At 43.2% G+C, this 23789-nt stretch overlaps 1 protein-coding gene across 1 annotated transcript; it reads right to left on the bottom strand.

The window, feature by feature from the left end:
• Positions 1-216: 216 nt before the first annotated feature.
• LOC139212798 (pecanex-like protein 3) lies at positions 217-22840 on the bottom strand. The gene is made up of 35 exons (XM_070843330.1): positions 22361-22840; positions 21108-21310; positions 20912-21017; positions 20668-20707; positions 20394-20489; positions 18180-19928; positions 14677-14806; positions 14205-14374; positions 13579-13636; positions 13318-13459; positions 13010-13167; positions 12571-12724; positions 11750-11782; positions 11453-11624; positions 11170-11280; positions 10952-11043; positions 10746-10855; positions 10171-10276; positions 9982-10074; positions 9717-9867; positions 9033-9177; positions 8464-8641; positions 8101-8209; positions 7718-7847; positions 7550-7608; positions 7237-7452; positions 6502-6755; positions 5882-6112; positions 5284-5387; positions 5032-5179; positions 4701-4931; positions 4251-4525; positions 3988-4157; positions 3195-3601; positions 217-2021 (listed from the first exon to the last, which is right to left on the bottom strand). The coding sequence occupies exons 1-35, from the start codon at positions 22511-22513 to the stop codon at positions 1866-1868; spliced, it is 6840 nt and encodes a 2279-aa protein (XP_070699431.1). The 5' UTR covers positions 22514-22840; the 3' UTR covers positions 217-1865.
• Positions 22841-23789: the final 949 nt, after the last annotated feature.

Genomic DNA, 23789 nt, shown 5'->3' with positions numbered 1-23789 from the left:
ACGCGGGGGACAAAGCCACTGGACCTGGGGAAACATTTGGGGCCGAATGTGGCCGACTGCCAGCTTCTTTTTCATGTTGCATGATCTACCTCAACCCTCCATCAGTGTTTCACAGGAGTGGAACAAAACGAGTGCAAGAGTGGGAAAGAAACCAACTTAAAGTGACTTCTGAGGAATACTTCCAGTTATGTTACACACTTTAAAAAAAGACAGCCATTGGTGAGATGATACGAATGTGATGACACCAAATAAATTGAGGGAGGGGTGGGGGTTACAGTTGACAGAAGGCAGATTTCCAATTTGATACATCAGCACACCATATTGACAAACCCCGTTAAAGATATCTGTAAGACAATATTAATCAAATAAATATTCCACCTTTGCTTTCAGTATTTATTCAACTTTGTTTATTTCCAACTAAAACGCTGGATTTACCTGTTGTAGAACAGCAGTAGTAGTGGGTATATTAGTAGTAGCAGGAGATGCAGAAGCAGTAGTATAGTAATGGGAGGGGCCGTACTGCAGGCAAAGAAAACAGCTCCCAACACAAAGCAGCCTGGGTCCCTGCTATCGAGAAAGTCATGAGCTGAGTGGATCTGATCAGAGAGGGCGTCATTGATCGGTCATCCAAAGAAAACAAACTCAGTGAACCTTTAACACTGAGGAACGTGTGATTCTTCAAGTAAAAACAAAAAAAAAAAAAAAAAAAGGGACATTCCACTCAACAAAACAAAAAGAAAAAAGGCTTTACGTTTCTAACACTCCAAGTTCGTAGGTTTGTGATCAGCACGGTTTTCACAGATTGGAATCACTCTCCGCTTGATCCGGATCCATGCGCGCCAGCTCTGTCCGAAGTCATCCCACATCTCTGTGTTGCTAGTCAGATTCAGGACTCATGTCCAGGCCTAAATAGACTGTAAACTAGCGGTAAAAGCACCACATGTTGGCTGGGATGGAAGGGAGTTGTTTTTGTTTTTGTTTTTTTTCCCTGAAACTTGCTCCAAGACAGACCTGTTGAGTGTTGATGTTGTCAGGCACCTCTGTAGGAAACAGGCCAGAGGACAAAGATGACAGTTTTGGTGGGATGTGTTGTTTTTTTGTTGTTGTTGTTGTTGAATATGTTTAATGTGCAGGGAAGAAGAGGAAGTGGAGGCTCCTGAAATTGGCCAATATGTTTTGTTAAATATTGACACACAACTGAAGGTCTGGTGAGCGTGATAAAATGGGGGAAAACAAAACAAGGCTTATCATGGTTTCCACATATCCTTCACCTGCACATACAGCAACTTACTGTAGGATCTTTTTTTTAAATTTTTTTTTATTGGTTATGCAAAAAAACTGCTGCTGCAGGCGTCAAGTGAGAGACAGTCAGAGGCGATCCTCTATTCTCCAGTATAGAAAAATAATCAATCCTCAAGCAAAATATCCCTTATAATTGCACTGGCCTTTCTGGCCTGTCACTACTGTTCCAACCAAAAGGTTGTCCATAGAGACACTGTGTGCCTTTGTCAGAAAAAGTGTTAAAAATGAGTATATCATCAGGCCCTACGAGTCATGATGAAAGCTGACTTTGGAATTAACAGGTTATTTCACGATCTGACGTGCATCAGCTCGGCATGCTATCAGATGTTTGACTCCTTTGGCTGAGAAGGGTGATGTTTGTATAACCAGATCTATCCAGTATTGCAGTGGGTCATTAGAGGATTTACAAATTGCGGTTGCACTTAGTTACATGGTGGTTGATGGAATGAGTGCCGAAGGCTGGAATGAGTCTGGTCTGGGCGGGCCGAGCCCAGTCCGGTCCAGGTTCGACCGCAGTGTGCTTTCACTGCAGAGAATGTCACTCAGGGTCTCCCAGTGCAGACTCAGTGCAGGTGCTCAAGTAAAGGCAGCTCCGTGGATTCCTCTCGGGGCGACGATGGTTCCAACCCTGCAGTCAGCAGGTTCGGATCCATCGTCTGAGTGGCTCCCAGAGGATCTTGTGTCAGACTGGCCTCTTGTAGGGGTGCAGGAGGAGTAGGCTGAAAAAGATAAAACTGATATTAAATATTTGCTAAGATATTTAAGTTGATTTGATATATTTATCATCAACATGTCTCCACTGACCAAACAGGTAAAATTTGATATAAAATGATATAAAACAGCAAACAACATGTTGTAGCAAGCAGCAATATCAGCGTCCAAACAAAAGCAAATCAGGTGAAGTGTAATTCACACAGGTACAATGAGGACTTTTGATCATAATTTGACAAACCATTGTGTACTTCAGGCCCACTTCCTGCTTGTGTTCCTCAACTGTGACACTGGTGAACCTCTCATTTACAAACTGTTACAGCTCTTTGCCTCTCTGAATTGGAGTCATTAGCAACTCAAGTGCTTTAAAATAGTGCATGCAATATGATATTCAGTAGATTGGTACAAGACTCATACTGTTGGTTACTGTTACAGCCTGATACAGCCCTATTTTGTATAATTAAAAATGATTAACATTCTGTTAATAACACATGAAGGCAAAGGAGTAAGATTGCAACAAATGATTATTTTCAATACTGAGTAATCCTCCAATTGCTTTCTTGATTACATAATGAATCATTTGGTCTATAAAATAAATAAATTAAAAAAATCAAGCAAATTGTAATAGTAGTCTGAACAACAGCCCAAAAGACCAGGAAAACACTAAATCAGCTACATTAGAGAAGCTGGAACCACACTATATGACCTTATATGATGATATTAGAGGTATAGTGGCACGGGGGTTGGCTACTCTCTACTTTTCTGGGTACCGACCAAATCATGTGTGAATTACCAACTCCCAAGTCCCTCGCCAAATTTCAGTAAGTGAGCACACATCTGGGTGAGAGAGTAGGCTAAAGAATATGTTAGAGGGGAACAGAGGGAGTAAGACTGCAGCTTCATCAAGTCCAACATGCAGTGGCGAGCCCAAAGCAGTCGCATGTGTTCGGATGAGTTTCGTCTTGTTTTTTAATTGTGAAACTACATTTTTATTGTTACAGAGATAGTTACCCAAAAAAAGTTCTGCTGGGTACCAGCACTGGTTCAAATGTAAATGCTAACCAATCCAAAGATTAACCTCTTTATGCCCTTGGTCAATAAGCTCCACTTTGTTCTACGGCTGGTGACCCTGACAAAAATGACATATGAGAGAACAGTACACAAACAGACGGCCTCCTCACCTGTGTGCGTATGGTCTGTACTGTTCCTCCTTCCCCCTCCACTGCAGCTGGTCCATTAAAGCCCTTCCTGCCTGAAAAACTCCACTTGCCAAAGTGGCTCTCATAGTGTAGTCCGCTGCCCTGGCCCAGGCCAGCCCGCTGGCCTGCTCTGTGGCTCGAGTTCTCCAGGAGGCTCGCCGGGCAGAAGCGCTCTGGGCCCGGCAGAGGAGGCGGAGCCACAGAGCCGCTGAAGGAGAGCTGGGAGCTGGACAGCTGCTGGCCCAGGAGCCCCTGGATGGAGGATGTACGCTGTAGAGATGAGAGCAGTCCTGCCTCCATCCTGCCCTCTGATTGGCTGAGCAGAGCTAATGGGAGAGGTTGGGGGTGGTGAGGCCAGTTCTGGGTTGGACCTACAGGGTTGTCTGTACCTAAAATGCAAAAAGGGCATTTCATTCAGCCATTTAGCCAAAAATATCAAAAGAAAATGAGTCAGCTTGCAGTACAGCCATGCAAAGCCATGAATTGTTTTAACAATTCGCTCCAACTCTTTGTCCAGCCACACTTTTTGACCACAAGCAAGCATAGTTGAATGTTATGACATCAAAGTAAAAGAAGTTTAGCTACATCAGCAGCCTAATACAACTTTGTTACTCGAGACCGCTGTGTATAGGAAACCCAGAGACTAACACCTTCACTTTAGCTCCTACACAAGGCAGGCCACCCACAGCAGACATTAGAGACTATCCTTGAACACAGACAGGGGTCAGCTCCCCGAGCATCACCTCATGTGGCTGAGGTTGGTTTAAGGTCTTACCCATGGAGGGCTGGACAGTGGTGATGTGCGGCTGGGGAAGGCTGGAGGCTGGTGTACTCTGGGTGGTGTGAACGGCTGGGTTGGTGGAGATCGAAGTGGAGCCGCCTCCACAGTCTGAGTCCTCAATGTTTCCTCCGCTGTTGCAGCCAGCGCCACAACCCTTCTGTAACCTACGGAGAGACATATTAGCATATGTATTAGAGCATACACATCTAATACATCACTGTGAATAACATTTATCACCGGACGTTTAGCCCATGTACCTGTCCCAGCTGCTGATGAGCCAGGTGTAAATGTTGTGTGGGCTGACAGGTCCTCCCCACACAGACCGGAGCTGGCTGTGCCCCCCAGCATATGAGGTGGTGAGGGGGGACACGTAGATGGGGTACCCAATGGGCTGGTCACATGAGGAGTTAATCATATTCCTCAGGGCCTGTTTGGCGTTTTGAATGCTGCCACGCTCTGGGTTACGATTACGCAGGAAAACCAGCTCCTGCTGTTGCCCAGCCCACAGTCCACGCACACACTCTCTATTCACCTGTAGGGGGCAGTACAGAGGTGAACAGGATACATAAAAACAGCTTTAACCCTTATCTGATTTGTGAGAAAAACCATTGTGTGCATCAGCTGAATTTAATAGAAAAAAGAAAGATTAAACAACGTATATACAACAAAAACTACAACATCGAGTAATAAACAGGAAGAGCTGTGACCTTGATGACTCTGAAGCTGAGGAACCTCTTGTTAAGCATGATGATCTTGTACTCGTCGCTGCCGTCGTCCATAATATGGCGCAGTGCCAGCAGTGAAGGCATGTTTGCTAGAATAGCGCTGCGCCACACAGGGTCGCCCTCGTGAGAAATCAACATCTTCTCCTCATTGGCAGTGATGGCGTCATACAGAACCATAGGATCCTCATACTCATCCGGAGATGTAAAGTGGTCCTGGGGTAAAGGCAGATTACAGGGTTGGTCTCAGTTCAGGGACAATAGCAATCATTATTTTAACCTCAGGGTTAGTTTTTTCCTTGTTGAGAAATGCTACCTGATGCAATTTAAGGGACATCCGCACTCCCGGTGCCACGACTCGATTCAGCAAATCCATATCTGCAAATACCCATTCATCCCTGGGAGACGTGATGCGAAAGTCTCCCTTGAAAAGCGCATGAAGGCCATAGAGAAATGGCTCCAAGCTGTCAAACGGATAAACAACAACCGATAACTCTTGCATATTGCTGGCAAATGCACAGGTAGTGACATGCGCCATTGGCCGCACTGAGAGACATGGTGGTCTTACCTTGCAGACATGCTGTGGGAGGCCGTGCCCAGAGCTCTTCTTCCCAGGATACACAGCCCAAAACAGAGGTTGACAAGTGGAGAGTCTCTTTCACATGTCACAGGCTACAACACAATAAAGAGGTCAAGATAAATGATGAAATATTGTACGTGTTTTACAAATGTTACGCAGGCTGGACCAGAAAGAGTTCTTTAAATACTGACTGTGATCCCTCAAATAAACAATAGTTAGATAAACAATATAACTGCCACTTTCTGTCTCTTTTTTACTTTTAGAAATTTCTTTTATTTTGTAAATAATGAGGACAACAAAACCCCAGAGACTAAGCATGAATATGGATGGTACCATCTGTCATATTAGTTATCTGTAGAGCTGAAAAGGGTAACATATTCAGACAAAACAAGCAGCTTCTGCCTTCATTAACTAAGTAAATGCAGAACCCCATCTAATCTCTTCATTTTTCCTTTGTAACGTCTTTCTCGCATTTCAAATTCCAAAGGTTCAAACTCATTTCTTGATTTGCAGAGAAAAACAAACCAACAAGAACGAGAACAACCCCTGGTGGGAATCCCTTCGGAAATGTTGTGGAGAGTCTCACCGTTTGACGTCTGCTGTTGCAATACTGAATCCAGTCCAGGTAAATCATGCAGAAGGAGGAGGGGGTAATGCCGGAGGCCCTGTGGTCATAGTCCTCATCGATGTTCAGGTTGAAGGTGGGGTCACTGTCAACGTAGTTAGGCCCCAGACACGGCCGCAGAGCCTCCTGAATCGTCTCATTATTCAGCCATTCTTCCAGCTTAGAGGATCGACTCACATAGTAGATGATGCTCTGTTGGAGGGATCAAACAAACAACACCCAGCTTATTTAACCATCAACAGCTTTTAGCATCGAGTCCACGGGCTGCCATTTCAGTTATCATTTTAATACAGCAGGCCAACTGCAAGAGAGAGTTGATGCAATCAGTGTACACTTCACACAATGCAACTGGATCTTTAGAATTAAAAATGAATTGCTGTCCTCTTGTTATTTGTCTGGGCTCAATCGGGCTACAGTGAATGTAAAAGCAATGTGAACAGGAAATCACATATTCTATTACAGCGATCGGACATGTAAATATTTGCTAAAGTGCAGACATGCAGAGGAGTCTTCAGCATCTAAAAAATAGGCACGTCTCCAGGTTAAATGCTGATGTTATAACACAAAGCGTGTGATCTTACCTTGACATAATATGTGATGAGGATCTTACGGAGGTCGAATACTTGCAGCATGGAGGCTGCGTTGTTGTCGCTGATGCTGTAGCCCTCTAGCACGTACTTGGTGGCCGCCACCTCCCAGGCCAGCCAGCGCTGTCCGAAGGCGGCATTGAATGACAACATGTGGGGAAGGTGACCGGGTTCACAGCAGCAGCAGCCCTCATCCTCTTCTACCCCCTCGGTGATGGCCTCCACCTCCCTCTGCTGACAGTAGGTACCTGAACAGATGTGAAGCAGATGAGGATCAGCTGCGTGAGCAAATAGCTTTCTTGTATATAGCTGTCAAGTGTCACTCTGTGACACTAAGTTTAGTAAATTTGCATTTAAAAATAACTTTGCATGATATTACTGGAATAAATACTCATCTACAAGAATAGACATCTACTGTGTGTGCATAAAAATCAAAACAAATTAAACTCAGATTATAATTTTAGATTATAAAGCCCTGCTTTATTGGAAAGTGACAACCTCATTAAAGAGTGACGCACAACATCTATCTTTCTTAGTCCTTAACAAATGTAAAGTAAAGCTGCAGCCAAGAAACTTGTCTTTTTTTCCCAGAGGAATAAAAATATACTATAAGAACCGGCACAAACAGTAATATCAAACCAAAATTAAGAAATGTAGGTACAGATGAGCAATACCATTCAAAATACAAGCTACAAACATTGTCAGCCCCCAACCTCCCCTGCCGCTGACCTCTGAACTCTAGACCCCTCAGCTGGAAGGTGACCAGGCCGTTGCCGATCTCGATGATGTGCACGAGAGCGTTGAGGTAGTCTGAGGCGAGGATGAAGCAGTCGCCTGTGGTGTAGTTGCCCCAGCGGCCGAGCAGTAGGTCTCCACACAGGCTGTGCTGCAGTGAGCGCGTCAGGTGCTCGTAGAAAATCGAGTTCAGATTGTTGTCATCAGCACCTTAAAGAAAAGAAGAAACCATCACCATAGTTACAGAACAAAACTAAATACGAGTCAAATAGCGATAATTAGATGGTGACATGATGTTACGGTATACCTGGGTTGCGGTCTAACTGAGTGGCAAGTCTGGTGTTGGAATGATCGACTCTCTTGGTGCTGCAAACATTACAAGCTAGCATCAGAACTGAACGGACATACTTCATATTTGGACTTTATGAAATGTAATTTCACACTTGCACATTGATTTATTTTTTCAAAAACATACTTGTAGTCTCGTTCCCAGAATTTTACAGGTCTGGTGTACGAGGTGACAAACACAGCACTGCCTAGGACAGGATTTAGAGGGGTGGAAAAGATGGCAGAGAAGATGGCCTGAACAAAGAGCACAGCAGAGTCTGATGTAATATGAGTTAAGGGCATTTCATTGCCAAAAAAAACAAACAAACAACAACAAAAAACAAATTGGTACTTATAACGTTCCTCCACAGTCCTGGTGACTTATTCTGGAAATGTGCATACCGTGTGTCAACGGGGGGGGCGTAATAACAACACCTGTACAATAATGCAATTGTGTGCTGTTGTTGTATTAGACTGCATTATACCATAAAGTGGACACGACATTATAAATATTGAAAAAGTGAAGGATACGGGGCACGGCAAAGGGTTGAGCAAAGGCGTGGAAGGCTGAGCCCCAGGTGATCTGCCAGGGGGCGATGTAAGTCAACACAAAGCGCAGCTTGTACAGCAGGTCCCACATCTGAGAATTTAAAGGACAAAAACATTAAACAAAAAAAAGCAGCTGTATTCATGTGACTGCACAGTTGGTACATTGACTACAGGCGCACCAGAGAGGTAAAACAGGCTTGTGACTTTCAACCAGAGAGGGCAGTAATTCTGCTTATTAGCCTGCTGTTAAGTCACTAACATCAAGCTGACTAGTGTGCACAATAAATTGCTGCTCGAGTATGATCAAAATGAATTATTAAGAGATGACAGGGTGCGCATCCTAACCTTGCTGAACAGAATGGACATGAAGTAGTAGTCGATGAGGAAGGTCTCCGAGAAGTGTGGATAGTCAAAGTGGAAGAAGAGTGTGGTGAAGCACAGCGTGACGTACTGCTGCGACGGTGCACAGAAGGACGAACGCAGCAACTTCATGCCTGCTACTGAGATGAAGAGAGCTCGGCTGCTGGAGAAAGAGACAGCGAGAGAGAAATCAGTGGCATACACAGCTAAAACCACAGAGTCAGGAGTGACAGGAGATCTACAAAACCCAGGTGCAAGTGGCTGCCTGCGTGTGTTACAGTTTCCCTTTAAGTAAAATACTATACAGACTGGCTGGCTTATGGGTTGAAGAGGGGAAACAAGAAAAACTGACAGGATATGTTTTATGCATCTTGGGCCACAGAGCACAACCTGAAGAAAGCAATACACCTGGGGATGGTTCAGGATGTCTACTAATTTTATATTCAACAGTTTCAACACACAGCTAACAGCACACATCCCCGGGGAGCAGAGATGGAGAACAATGTAATGTATGGATGTTTAACAGTTTGGAGACAGAATGAGGAAAGGCTTACTAGATGTCCAGCTCTTTATGCCTCTGACCCACAGTTTGAGCTTCTGTTGTTAGGGAGTTAAGCACCACGGCTGGGTAGATGAAATATTTCTCCACACACTGAAGCCACGCATACAACTTCTCAAACCACATCAGCTGAGCAGCATCTGGGGCAAACAGAAAGCAAAACGATCTTACACACTTGTTGAGGAGTCCAAACTCTAGCTTTGCCTCTTCATGTTCCCCCTAAAGCCGTTCACAGCTGGGAAATAAATCTGGCAGAAAAATGATTTAAACTGAAAAACTTTTAAAAAGATATTTATACATTGGGCAGTATTTCTGACATCCCTGGCTGTTATTAAATACTGGAGATGGATCAGCGCCAGAAGAAATATGATGCCTGGATGGAAGGTGTACAGGAGGAGGCAGGCAGGAATATCATGAATGCACTGCTAAGTTATTTTACATAAAAACAGATAAAAAATAAAGCTCTACTGTAGCTCTTTTAGTTTAAATTCAGCTACTTAAGTACTAGTGTTGATTTATTGATTCTTAGTCCATGTCGTTGGACTCTGTAAAGAGACATTAGTTTACTTTTTTCATTCACTCAATGCTGCTTTCTTGCTGTATTCCACTTTCAAATAGTTCAGTCGAGTAGACACTTCGCCATGCTAACTCCTGCGTATGTAAACAGCGCCACACTCACCTCGAACCTCAAACTGGCTGTACTCTCTGGAGCGGAGGACAGGGTGAGCCAGGCAGAACCATGGCAGCTGCTTGCGGAGCTGAGGCAGGAGATAGTGTGTAATAAAGCCTACAACTCCGGCCAGGATGTACAAGACGAAGCTAAGAGCGGGCTGTGGATTGACGACAAGAAGAGGAAAATGAGCTTGGGAAATCCGTTTTTTTTCGCTAAAACCTTCTGAGAAATGTGTTGAAAGAAAAGAATCATAAACCCTGTTCCAACTAACCTGAAGAGCGATGAAAACTGTGCTGGCACTGATGGCGAAGGTAATCACAGCCATGAGGGGACACATGACGAGGTCCGAATGAAGGATCTCTTTCTACAAACACACAGTGAGAAGGCACAAGACTTTAGAAGTACTGACACAATGAAATCAAAAGTAAAATTTTGCAGGAAAGTGGGCTGTGATCTTTACCACAGAGTTACGCAGCTTCTCAGGAAGAGGGTCCTTGATCTCAACAGGGGGCTCTTCTGGTATTCGGTTCTCCAGCTCTGGGAATAACTTAGACCGGACCAGCGACCTGATGGAAGAAAACACCAAAAGGAATTATGAGAACTACAACAAAAAGCTGACATGTAGCATCAAAGGCTACACATGCTGTGCAGTGAAAACTTTGTGTCAGTGTCTCCACAGGATGAGTTTAGGCACAATTCTGTATGCAGGTCTCTGTGTTTTGGCAGCATGCAGGGCCCATTACATTCTTACTCTAAATATGCATGTCAAAACAAAAGAAAATTGCACGATAGCGCTACCCATTACGTGGTTTATGTAGAGGTTGACAACAGAAAAGCCTCCTGTGTATACAAAATAATTAACAAGAAACAGATTTGACACAAAATATTACACTTGTTTTTTGCAGTGTGTAAAAAAAAGGTGCGTTCATTGACTTGCCATGGCTACATGTAATTGTTAACTGTATCATGGATGTAAAAACAAGATTTTCAATGCTCCAAAGCCATTACTGACAGTATGAAACACAAAATACTGACCATAGGATGGTGGGGTCGCTGCTTTGGCGGCTGAGGTGGTAGGATAAGGCCAGGAGTAGGCCACAAAACACAGAGAACAGTACTGGCACATGGGCATCCCCCCACGGTGCCTAAAAAAACCAAAAATGATATTAATTCCTACACTGATCAGAATCTGTAAAACAGAAACATCACACAAAGACATAGAGTGTCTGTGTTCCACTTACGTTGATAGCACCGAGGCAAAATCCATACAGCAGAGCAGCCACCAGCATGCTGCGTATGAGGCTGAACAGAGATGAGAGAGGGCTGGTAGTGGCTGAGAAGAGAGACACAGAGCGAAGATCAGGAAGAACTGAATCGCAAATGATCATGTGCACACTTTCCTGACAAGGTATTCATCATCATCATCGTCATCATCATGTCCATGTAGACATGTTCTTACCAGTTCCACCAAAAATGTGCATGTCGATCTGCTCCAGCAGACACATCACAAAAGTATTGACCTGAGGTAGCAACCCAAACAGGAAAATGACCGGGAAACACAAGGCAAACACTGTTGGAGAAAAGAGGAAAAAAAAATGTAAAAAGCCAAAAAAGTGAAGCACACAACACAACTGAAGATTTATCAACTCTGTGAAACTTCTCACTCCAATATAAAATATTGACACTGTTGAGGTGGACATCTGGTACAATGCTGATGTGAAGGTCCATATTTGACTACTAACCAATGAGCATGTCCCTGACACAAAGCAGGAAGTGTGCAGAGAAGAAGGTGACACCGTAGAGGGAGAAGGGTTGTAGGCTGCCAGAGCGCCCAGATAGGTCAAAGATCCAGATCATCACACAGCACAAGCAGAAGTAGACCGGCCGACTGTACACAATGATCCAGTTATGGCCCTGTTAAATCACAGACAGAAAGACCAGCTACAGTCACACTACAGTAACAGAGTGAAAGGCTTTGCTTTGGTTTGTGCTATAAAATACACTTCAGAATATAACAAGATGAAAAAACCAGTACTCACGTGCATGGGAGATGCTGCATCTGGTTGTACACTCTAAAACGAAGAGGCACGGGAATTAAGCTTCACAGGCTTCACATTTTGCTACATTTTCTATTTTAAATCCCCCCCCCAAAAAATAACAGAAAGGATTGAGCAGAATTTCTGCCACATTTGTTATAGTTTGATGGTCAGTTTGAGTGGTGCTGACACAACGCCTGATTAATTGCCCTAACGATCAACAATCTGGCTGTCCAACGACTGAACGGATTTCTGGCATGTCTGAAAATTCCGTCGGCTGTCTTGCAGTTTGAGCATTTCTGCTCTTAAATTTCCCACTTAGCTGCTATCAAAGTGTCTATTATGAGCTGTAGTGAGCCGGTTTTAATATTATTGGAGGAGTATTTTAAATGTTGTGAACACTGTAGACGGAGGCTGTGTGTAATACAAATAAAACTCTACTTCACTGCAAAACAGACAGACCACGTAGTCTTCTGACAACTTAACAGTGGTCTGAACATCTATTTATTTCCATTCACAGTAGAACACAAAGAAATGCTACCTTCCTCTTTTTTGTTAATATTTTTGAGGATGCAGCCAACTTTTTGATATAAATTATTGTTATTGTCAACAGACAAAACCAAACACTATTCTGTGTTTAGTTCAGTGTGAGTGCCCCTGTTGTGACTGATCGACTGTACGTTTTAGCTGTGATTAAAAGTGTAGGAACAGCAATAAAATAATGCAGTCACTGCCCATCTTAAGCCACAAGATCAATAACATCTAACTAAATAAAAAAACAGGATGAGATCCTTTTAGCTGAAATAAATCCAGAGGTAAAGTACCTTCAGTAAAGAGTACTGGCAGCTGGCAATGACCAGGCAGAACTGGAAGACCCAGATGTCCCTGAAAAAGCCCTGCAGCAGCAGTAGGAACCCCAAGAAGGCCACCAGACTGGCCAGCACCACAGCAAACACGTTCTCTCCCACACGGCGATTCCTGGCAACAGAAAGCAGAAAAATCAATGTTTGGACAGCTTAACAAATGTGTTTAGATTTACTGTTCTTATACTTCATTTTTGGTGAGAGGAACTGGTCGACACAAATGAACTTTTGTCAATCTGCCTAAATTTTGAAGCCAGAGAACTCAAAACAACTGACACACATTATTACAGCATGCATTAATCGATGATGTCAAGGACAACCAAGTACAAAATATTGTGCTGTGTTTTGGAAAGAACTAAACAGACTATCATCTCTCCTCTACTCCAACAGTCTGGGTCACCTGTCCAGTAAGGCGAGAAGAGCTAGTCGATCATATCGAACCCTCAGCCACTTCCCGGGCAGCACCCAAAAGCGGTAGTACTGTTTGGGTTTGGCTTTCTCCTCGATCATCAAAGTGTTTTCCTGGGACTCTTGTAGAGACTCGTGATCCAGATCAAACTAGAATTTTGAGGCGAGAAATGAGTGATGAATGTAAAAGAAAAAACAACAAAGCTTGTGATAGTTTCCTCTGAGGGAGAGAGTCCTGACTTATTTAAATGCATTTCTACCTGGAAGAATCTGCCACATCAAATATCAAAGGCTGCTAACCTCAGGCATTTCCAGAGGCACCCTGCGCACCTGCATGCCCTGTAAAACCACAGGTCTGGGCTGGAGCATGGACAGGACTGGTGCCCCTTCCTGGACCTCAGTGGAGGTGAAGCTTGAGGACTGGGACTGTCTCTCCCTTTCCCTGCAAGCATGACATTTTACTGCTTTAACTGTAGCTTTTAGTCATGGTTTTATAACAGCAAATTAACTCTTACAGTCATGAAAAAAAGGCAACCTGGTAATAAAAACCTTATGACTTACTGAACTGGATCCTCATAACCGCCTCCGGCAGGTCCAAATGTGTAGGATCTCTTCACACCTGTTACACAACAGAAAGAAACCGAAATGGAATATTTTCAACGGGGAACAATCCACAGACACGTTTGTAGAACTAACAGATGAGGCATTTCTGTTTTTGTCCCCCACATTTCCACTTAACATAAGTTAATAAACATAGAAGCAAGGAGGGAATCTTGATGGAGAACAAACAAACAAAAAAAACCTCAAAAGCAGAAGAAAAACATTGCAGGTCTTGTGTATCCTGTGCAGGTAGTGTCCATGAATTTCATTTTGAAGTTTGTTTTGTTTTCTGTTCTTGACAGATGCAAAAACTTTCCTTATTTATCCCTAGTAAAAGCCTGACAGACATTATCATAGAAATAAAGCACCCAAAACAATTCAATAATCCTATTTTGCTAGCATGTTTAAGTATGGCTCTTTCCCCCTGCATCCAGTCCTTAAGCAAAGCCAACTGTCTCCCAGCTGTAACCTATATTTTAAGAACCGACATGATAGTGGCATCGATACTCTCATTTACCTCTCAACATGAAAGCAAATGAGCATGTTTCCCAAAGTGTTCAACTACTACTTTCATGCCGCTGACTCACCACTCTCGTCGTAGAAATAGTGCACTGCACCCTCTGATGTGTCGTCGAAGGTGGAGGCCTCGTGGATGCCACTGCGGGGCAGCAGGAGTGAGGAGGCGAACTGTAAGGCTGAGGGAAGCGTGCGGGTGCGTGAATGAGAGGAGGTCCGAGCCCGTTGGAGGTCCTGAAGGCTATAGGAACAAAAACAGATAAAAATGTGTTCAACAACATCGTCTAACAGTAGCTTTAAGGTGTAATTTTAGCAGCATTAAACCTGATGAAGCTGGCTTATTGCCTGAGTGGTAGTTTCAACTAATTACCGTTTTATTATTAATTTTTCCAACACTTTGTGAGAATATTCATTTTATGGCAAATCCCCTGGAAACATTTTCTCTAAAACACAGTGGCAGGAACTGCAGCCTTAGTGGGTAGAGACAGAGGCAAATAAAGCCTTCACCTATAACCCTCACTCAGCTCTGCTTAGTCAACTAACCTGGGAGGGGATCCCATGGTGGACGGGGGCGGTGTAGGGTTGCTCCCAGCATTGTGTCTCCTGCGGATGGCCTGGGTCCTCTTCACACTGCTGACTGAGTCATGTTTGCCCCCATCCTCTGGAGCCATGGCTAGAAAAGGGTTATCAGTTACATCAATGCAACGGCTTGCATTACAGTGTCAGTGTACAGCATAAAAGGCCCCATTATCATCAAAAATGGATATCAGCATCTAAAATTAGCCTACTACTGGATTACAGCATTTAAAATGTAGTTACACACTGCAGACATTGACAAACAAGTATCCTAAATTACTCTCTGATGAGACATTGTGCAATTTTATATCCCAAGATGAGTGAAGCTCAGCTACAATAAAGCTCAGCTTGCTCTACATTTATCCAGGAATAATAAAATCCATGTTAAAACCGAGAGTATGGCTCAATGATACATTAATGTGTAGATGGTCAAATGTAGAGTAATAGAATAAGCTGTGTTAGTGATTACCTCAGATAATTAGAATTTAATTACTATATTCAGGTTAGTGGAGGCGGAGTGAGATGCTGCCCTTTAAGCTTCATAATATTTCTAATTACAGTGTATTAATTTCCTCTAATACTGGCAGAGCAGACTATACTATAATACACTGCAGGCAGAACACTACCATTAATATAAACATGTTTAAAGATGTGTTTAAATTCATTTGATTTGTCTTGTAATCTGATGGATTAGATTACATTTGATTGATTAATTTGTTGATTCTGATTCTGGTGTGAAACTCAAAAAACAAGTCTTGAGTGTTGTTTAATTTTGTTTCTATCAGTTAAACACGTCCTGCATCCTGTAATTTCTACAATTTTGGACGCGCATTCCTGATCCCGTTTTATCCTCAACTGCCTTTAGTGTGTTCCTGCAATTTGTATCTTAATAGGTGAAAATTACATCATCTTGCCATCAGCTCTGTTGTGAATTGCATCTACGTTGTTTTGACTTTACCTAAATTTGAATATCTTTATTTTCTGGCTCAGATTCTGAGTTTTAAGCCCATTTGGCTCCGTTTCATCACAGAGAAAAACAGGTCCAAATAGGGAACGCGGCCTCATCAGAACGACTGTCTTAGACGTGTGACTTACAGTGTTCAGTCTCACTAGAGAAAGGGGATTTATGTAAAATGTTTGACAGTGCAGGAATTTTTTTGGTGAAATGTGCACATTTGGTGGATTTTTTTACCATTAATCTTCCACAGGGCTAATTCCAAGAGACAGAATAAATATACAGTACAGACTGATTGATGCTGTTTTGAAGGCAAAGGGTGGTCACACCAAATATTGATTTGATTTAGATTTCTTTTTCTCTTCGCTCACTTTGCAATTTGTAAATCGATAAAAACAAACAACTGCATTTCATATTTTTGAAAGAATTCTTACTTTACAGCATTTCTTCACACCTACCAACAACTTTTGCACAGTACGCATACACAGTACTGTATAAGTATATTTATAAACGCTGCCACACACACACACCAACACAAACAGAGTCATACAGTTTGTGTCATATACACTCAATTATTTGGTGCTTGTAGCTAAAACAACAGTCCTGCAACATATCAAACCTCTGTGAGTTTTAATTGAAACTGTTTTAGAGAGGAGTAGACTCAACTGTATGATAATTGTGGAGCATGTACACTTGTCTTACTTTAGCCTGATCTCATGAATATAAAAGGAGTGGACAAAATAGTAGCAACACCTGACAATAAAATGACCATAATGTTGAATCAGCACCTCTGTAAAAACAGCTTCAACAGAGAAACTAAACTTTATAACCTTTGTTTGTTTGTCCTAGGATTTTGTATTACATTGCATTACTTTTAGGTAGGTGTAACTCATGGTGCTTTGTTGAGGTGGTAATTTGTGTCTCTCTCTTGTAAGCTGTTCAGTTAACGCTGCAACATAGTGTAAAATCAGATCAACAAACCATATAACATAGTTAAAACACTTGCAGAAGCCAGTCGGGAGAGCTGTTCTCTGTCAGGGAAGAAATACTCTTCAGTTCATATATAACTGATGCTTTAGCAGCATCTGCGCTGACCTCTTTAGGAGCCGCCACTATTGTTTCTCGCTACCATCACACCTTAACCCCGCCTGTAGTTTACCCTGAGTGGTCCGAACCCTTGTGTTTCGGCCACAAACACCTCAACTGGATGGACATTACTGTGATGCTAATCTCGCAAATCCAGCTGCCTTGAAAGGTAAATAACGACCTAATACGATAGATCTAAATCAATGTTTTCTATTCTATAATCTTGTGTTACACTGTAATTTTTCCAGTGATGTGTTTTACCTCTTATGTCATATCTTCTCTATTTTGAGAAAATCATTTTAAATAAACCATTGAGTTAAGATATCTTCAGTTTGGTATTACTACTACTTACGTTACAACAAAGTAAGTAATGCTTATTGCTTCTTTGAATTCTTGAATTCTTAAAGCACATACTGACTTGTTAGAAATAACTGGACAGGCAGCCCTGTAAGTGGTCATGGAAACACAACTTCCTTCATGGTCCTTTCCTTGGATCACTACTTTGCAGGGGTTCGTCACTCATGTGTTCCAATGAATCAAAGGCATCACTGCCCAAGAGCAATGCAAGCTCCTGGTAGAGTCTGGCACACTGGTAAGAGGAGGTTCAAAACAAAGTGACCTGTACTGCGTTGGGGGCGTAGCAACCCCTTAGCTGGTTCTGTTTCTCCTGCCTCCACATCAGTGGCGATGCCAAACAGTACAGAAAAGAACAGCGATTCTCTGTTTTCACATTAAATCCAGTATCTGCCAAAGACCGCACACTTCTCAATGTTGTCACCATTTCAACTTTTTTGCTTATACAGCCACAGTTATTAACGTGGGTTCTGGGCTATACCTACAACACTGCTTGTTACTAAAAGTTGTTCGGTCTTCTGGCATCTTTAGATGACCAAAATATAGTCTCTACCTCTCCAGACATAAAAGTAACTACTGTCTCCAAAAGCATGCATGCCCTGATGTCACTGGAAATGTTTGTTCTCTGTTACCAACACATAAAAAAAATACATACAAAAAAGTAGTCAGGTAGCTCCTTTTTCCTCATCTTAAAATCTGCTTCACATTTAAGATGAGACACAATATGAAAGTTAGCGCTGATGTGAGGTCAGTCAATTAAATGTTTTCTTTCATATTTGTGACTCAGATTTGCCTTAAAAATGATTTAGACGCTAAATCACACTCTTTAAATTAAGCAAATTTGTTCAGAGTTGAGGTCTGTGTCAAGCAGCAAGTTTGAGCTGTCTTAAGTTGCCTTTGGTTGTTAGTTCAGTTTCATATTTTCTCGTCCCAAGACTAGTTACTTTTCTTCATTTACTTGATACTTGAAAACATATTGAAAACACTGCTGTATTCCAAGGCTCACCTGTACCAAAAACTTGGAGGCCATTTAACAAAAGCACACATTCTGGATTATAAGGTTACACCAACTCACCTCCTCCCACAGCTCCCTCTTCAACCAACTCTTCTGCCCTCCAGCCCATCTGGTTGCCAGTCCAAGAGCCTCCCAGAGAATCCAGCCGATGATGATGAGACCCAGGGAAGCCGTCAGTGTGGATAGTGCGAGCTTCCAGATCAGACTTAGAGATGGTGAGAGTGCGAGGTGCAGGGGTGGAGGTGGAGGGCATCGTAAGCAGGGTAGAAGGCAGAGCCGCCGTGCTGCTCTGGCCTCCGCCTGCCCCATCCATACTTAGCACTCTTGCATGAGTCTTAGCACTGGCTGTGCTAGAGGAGCGCTGAGCAGCACGAGAATGTGAGGGGCCAGCAGTTTCAGGTAAATCCCCTTCCCTTGGAGTGGGCAGTTGAGCAGCAGGAGGGAGCGGGGATGTAATGCCAGTGTTAGCGAGGTCTGGGGAGTAGCAGGAGGTAGAGGAACTTGAGTCATCATCGTCGTCGTCGTCATCATCGGAGCTGTATCGGCGCTGAGAGCCTAGACTAGAACCAGCACTCATGTCACTGCCATCGTCCTCGTCGCTGGAATCCTCAAACAAACTTTCACTGTAAGCCTTGGCGCCCAGTCGGTTGCGCACTGGGATGTAATCTCTGTGTTGTCTATGATTGTGGTGACGCCTGTAAGAGCCACAGTCAAAACTACTGCTTCCAGCTCCAGCTCGCCTTCGTGGAGCTTTCCTTCGGCCTGGCCTGTGCCCCACGCTACTGCCGCTGGCCCGCAGCAGCTTTAAGTCTTTAGGGCGCACAACCTGCTGGGCTTGCAGAGCAGGCTGGTCAGGCAGTAAAAAGGGGGTAGAGGATATGGGCAAAGCAGGCTCAGAACACACTAGACCCAGGGCCAGCCCTGAGGGCACTGAATTGGCCTGCCGAGGTGGGGGTAGAGGAGGACCTTGGACAATTCTATCTAAATCACAAACCTCTGAGTGGCCACTACTCGAAGGGGAAGAGTTCTGCAGTGGAGGGGGCTGTGCAATATCACAGAGTACGGGGGGCAAATCCTCTCCTTCAACAAGTGTCCTATCTAGCCCCTGGCTGAGGGAGAATTCTTTGGAAGGGGAACGTAGTAGCACACTGTCTGACAGGTTGTCAGTATCACTGCCACCCTGTCCTGCTGCATCGTCTGTGGGCCTGGGGGTGTTAGAGCCCATCGCTGGTGCTGAGGCAGAAGCCTGTCCATCTGTAGGCCGCGGCTGGCTGAATGAAGGACTTTCCAGCTGAGTGGAATCAGTTTTTTCACTGCGGTAACTGCTAACAGTGCTTAGCGTCTCGCGGTCTGTTGTGGCTCCACCTGCACTGAAACAGCTGTCCGTGGATCCGGCAGCTAGTGCCACCCCACTGCGGCTGCCTGGGTGCTCAGTCCCAGGTGCAAATGCCACAGGGTCAAGGCCCAAACCCAGGAGATTTTCACTCAGCTCCTCACTTAAGCTGCTCTTTATAAGAGGGCTAAGCGGAGTGTCTCCCAGGCTCTCCGATTCAGCAGAGGGGCCAAGAGGAGAATAAGCCCCCAAACCATTGTCCTCGGGACTCTGTTGGGACAGTTGTTCTGGCAACTCCTCCACCTCCTGCAACTGTTCTTTCTCGCCTCCATCTTCTTGACTGGAGGGGGAAGGGGGGATAGACAAGCAGTCTCCAGGTTCTCCAAATCCAGCCGACAGTCCAGATACTCCCATAAGACCAGGGAAGTCCCCTCTCAGAGCAGCAACAATGCAGGACTGAACCACACTGGGCGACCCTGTAAAGTAAGACGGACCAAAATCAGATTGAAATGCACTTTGGAGGGCAACAACACAGAAGTTTTAAATGGGGCTTTTTCACAGAGGACATTTTGACTTGTCATAGTAGGAAAAGCACAGGTGTAAATATTCAAAGGAATGAGGACTGGATTCCATTTAGTTTCTGGGTAATGACATAGTGCATGATGGTGTATTGTGACAACTTACTGGGACTGTGATTTTCCTACTTTGACAAGTCAAAAAAGGTCTATTTTGCTCCTCAGGACCCAGAGCTGCTTTTCCATTCTTTTATTATAAATTTAGATGCATGTACTACCATCCATCCTGGTAGATATAAGAACCATGCCTACATTGGACTGTCAACAGTATTGGTATGCTTATAGTCTGGGCTCCTACAAGCAGGATTAGACAATGATTAGTGTGTATGATGCTTGTTTCTGGTCACTGAACAGCAGCACACTTACTAATGGTGTCCTGGGAACTCTGACGAAGGATCTCACGATGAGCTGACGTAACAATCACATTATTGCTTCCTTGTTCCCTCATTAGTTCTTTGATATCTGAGAGTAAAGGAAGGAAATCACTCAAGAAGTGCATATTCAACCCAGACTAAAGCAACACCGATATGACTCATAAATTTAACTTGTATGAGGACAGTCTATTATACATATGTGACTTTTAATTACAAACTTGTTAATTCTGGTATGCTGTATGAAAACATAGAGTTCAGGTACTTACCCTTAGTGCCCCCTGTATCCTCCAGCTGGGGCAAGAACTCCTGAAGAACAGGGACAATACACAGTTAAGGCATTAAAATGGTTTATCCTACTGACTGTCAGGGGACCTAAAAAAGATATTCTAAATGATCGTTTCAGGCACATTTGACATAGGAAGTTAAAAACAAAACATTTTCTAATATGTAGAAATGATGGAGGGAGAAGAATGAAGTCTGCAAGCTACTATCAGATATCATAATCCTCACCGAGACCTGGTTCAGTCCAAACAGGGAGTGCTGGGAGCTACAACGCACTGGGGGTGTGGAGTTGACCTTCCGAAACACCGTCATCTCTACACCGACATGACTATCCCTGTGAAGACGTTACACATAAAGAAAATTAAAAGGAGTTGACATTTCATACCTCTGCTCCAAATTCTGTTCTCCAAAAACATCTCCTTACCTGTGCTGATCATGGGCGCCTGAACCTTCGTCCCCATCTTCTGTCTTTTGGCCTTCAGCCGTGAGTGAGGCCTGCTTCTTCTCCACAATCTCCCCAAGGTCGAACATTGCATGAAGCCGGTAGTTCACCACCTTAATGGCTGTGAAAAAGACCGCTACCACAGCAGAGTACATGCCTGCTACCACCAAGCTTGGAGGAAGAGCCTGAGAGGGAGCAAAAAGAACAAAATTCAGTAACTGTGACCAATATATGAAAATGAAGCAATGCAGTCCATTTCAAGGGATGAGTGCAAGGAATTAATTGATATTTGCTGGCATATTGTGAATCCCCAAAAATACAGACTAATAAAAGTGCTATGTAATTATCATGATGAAAGCAAATTCCCTTTGCTCATTTCATAGAGGAAGCTCAAAGACAGCTGTACTATAAAATAATTTCTTAACAAAAACAGAAATGAGGCTTTAACATTCAAACATTAGACTAAGTATTAATGCAATTTAAAAGGTTATTTTAGGGTGTGGCTTCATTAATGAATATTTCACCATTCCTATTGTCCATAATGCACCAACTATGCAACACAAATGAGTGTAGAGCACAAGCACATACTTTCAGGTAGATTTGAAATAAATCCACAGTTTTCCCGTATTGTTTCAAGACTTATTTGGAACTGAGGTTGAAGGCAAATGTTAATGCTATTACCTGCACTATCAGTTGTGAATGTACATAAGATCTTGCAAACTTCTTGGTCCAACTATGACTTAACTTGCTGCTGTTTTACATGCACACAGTTTTACAGTTACAAAGAATGTTTAAAATGTACATTTAGATGGATTCCCTTTCATTTTTACTTCTGATGACTGGGTTAAACCGGGGATTTGTATCAAACCGGTCAACTTGTCTGAGCACTTATGTTGCTTGACCTGTTGGATTCCTGGGTACTGCTGTCACTCAGATCTCATCATGAAGTTGGAGGCTGAGCATTAACATAGCTTATATCAATTATTGTTTCCCTTTAAATGCTATCTCATTTTGTGAATGCTGCAGTACTGGAACAAGTTTGTATAATCTCTCATGCAGTTTGCATTGTTAGAGAATTAAATATGAGGTCATTCTATGGCTTCTCCTTCACTTACTGTGTCAACCATGTATTGAGTAAATCCCATGTACAGCTGTCATGACTTGAAGATTAAATCAATTCTGTTTGATGACATTTGATAAATTAGTGGTCAACCTACTGTGGAAAATATGCTTACCATGTACAGCAGAAAGGGGAAGGCCAGAAGAAATATCCAAAGGTAGAGGTGGAAGCAGTTAGAGAACGTGCTCTGATGGGGGTCCACATACCAGCCTCCTGTGAGTGAAGCCCACACGCCCTGCCGCAGTATCTGAAGAGCTTGGGAACCCATCTCCACCTTCAGGTTCAACCAAAAGCTAAAATGCTTCCTCCGAGGCTGTAGCTCATAAAACTGTGCAGCAGTTCGAGCCACAGTATCTTGTGTCTATGATGGCACTTCCATTGGGGATGGCAGGTTAACCAAGACTGTTTCATCAAGGAAAATAGTTCTGCGTCTTGGATATGTATACTTCAGTTGAGGTCAAGAGTCCTTGCATATTCTTGTGCCAGTATGTGCTCTCTCCCTGCACCAACGTTGCCACACTCTAGCCTAATCCTTGCTGGGTAATCAGTAGAGTGACTTTTTGGCACATTGGTAACCCACTGAATGTATGAAAAAACATTCATCTGCAAGAAAGATCAAAACTGAGTTGTTTCCTTATATGAAGCTACATTTCAAACATTGCTTCCAGTTGGGGGAAAAAAAATGAATGCTGGGCACCCACCCATTCAATAAAATTACACTGAAAAACACAATATGCTAAATTGTTGTAGAAATCGGTCAGCTGTCCATGTGCACATATAAGTTATGGAGATAAGCAACTTCAAGTATCTAGTTTGTTTTAACTGTTAATACTTCCTTAAATTCCACATGATGATTATGAAGCAATAGCTTCCTCTTGATTTCCAGCTCGTCTTCAATGAATTTAGCAAAACATTACAAGATAAATGGGACAATGTTTGTGCTGAGTCAAACAGTAAATATGATTATCATCCATAACTTCTTCATTTCATCACCGTAACAATCGTTTGACCAGCCACCACGGTAGAGCTGTAACACATTAACTGATCAGTATAAGCGAAGGTAAGAATGACTTAAGATGACACTGGCACGCACTACAATGATTACAATGAGTGTAACATTTCTCAGTGGATGTCCTCTAACCAAGCCAAAGCAACAGTGAAGCTAGCTACATAACGTGGTTGTTAAAAAATATTTTCAAATCTCACACAGGATGACATAGCTTAAAACTCCCCATTTTCATGTCCAGGCCAATGCTGTGCCAGCTAGATTAAGTTTTCTGATTGACATTAGCAGGCTAACACTCAATTTAGCCTAGCTTACGAATATGTCTGTGCATCTATGATCGGTAAATTTCGACCTGATCATCCGCCACCACCTTCAATCACCTCTCTGAAAACGATAATAATAATCGATGGCAGCGGCGCACAACTGCAAACTGGCTGACAAACATTAAACATCATTACATTGCTTGACGCTAGTTGCCGGCTAATGCTAGGCCGCATATATCAGCACTACAACCTGGGTAATGTCCCTGTCGTTAACT

The sequence above is a fragment of the Pempheris klunzingeri genome, chromosome 14 (genome assembly GCF_042242105.1).
Source record: "Pempheris klunzingeri isolate RE-2024b chromosome 14, fPemKlu1.hap1, whole genome shotgun sequence".
NCBI lineage: Eukaryota > Metazoa > Chordata > Actinopteri > Acropomatiformes > Pempheridae > Pempheris > Pempheris klunzingeri.
The sequence above is the reverse complement of the archived record's forward strand: the minus strand, read 5'-3'. Positions and strand labels throughout refer to the sequence as shown.

Bases quoted from the DNA above. Each gene is read 5' to 3' on its own strand.
- LOC139212798 (XM_070843330.1), bottom strand. From the start codon at position 22,513: ATGGGTTCCCAAGCTCTTCAGATACTGCGGCAGGGCGTGTGGGCTTCA. The intron at 19,929-20,393 runs GTAAGTGTGCTG...CTTACTTTACAG, and splicing joins GAGTTCCCAGGACACCATTA to GGTCGCCCAGTGTGGTTCAG. The intron at 11,625-11,749 runs GTGAGTACTGGT...GTGATTTAACAG, and splicing joins ATGCAGCATCTCCCATGCAC to GGCCATAACTGGATCATTGT.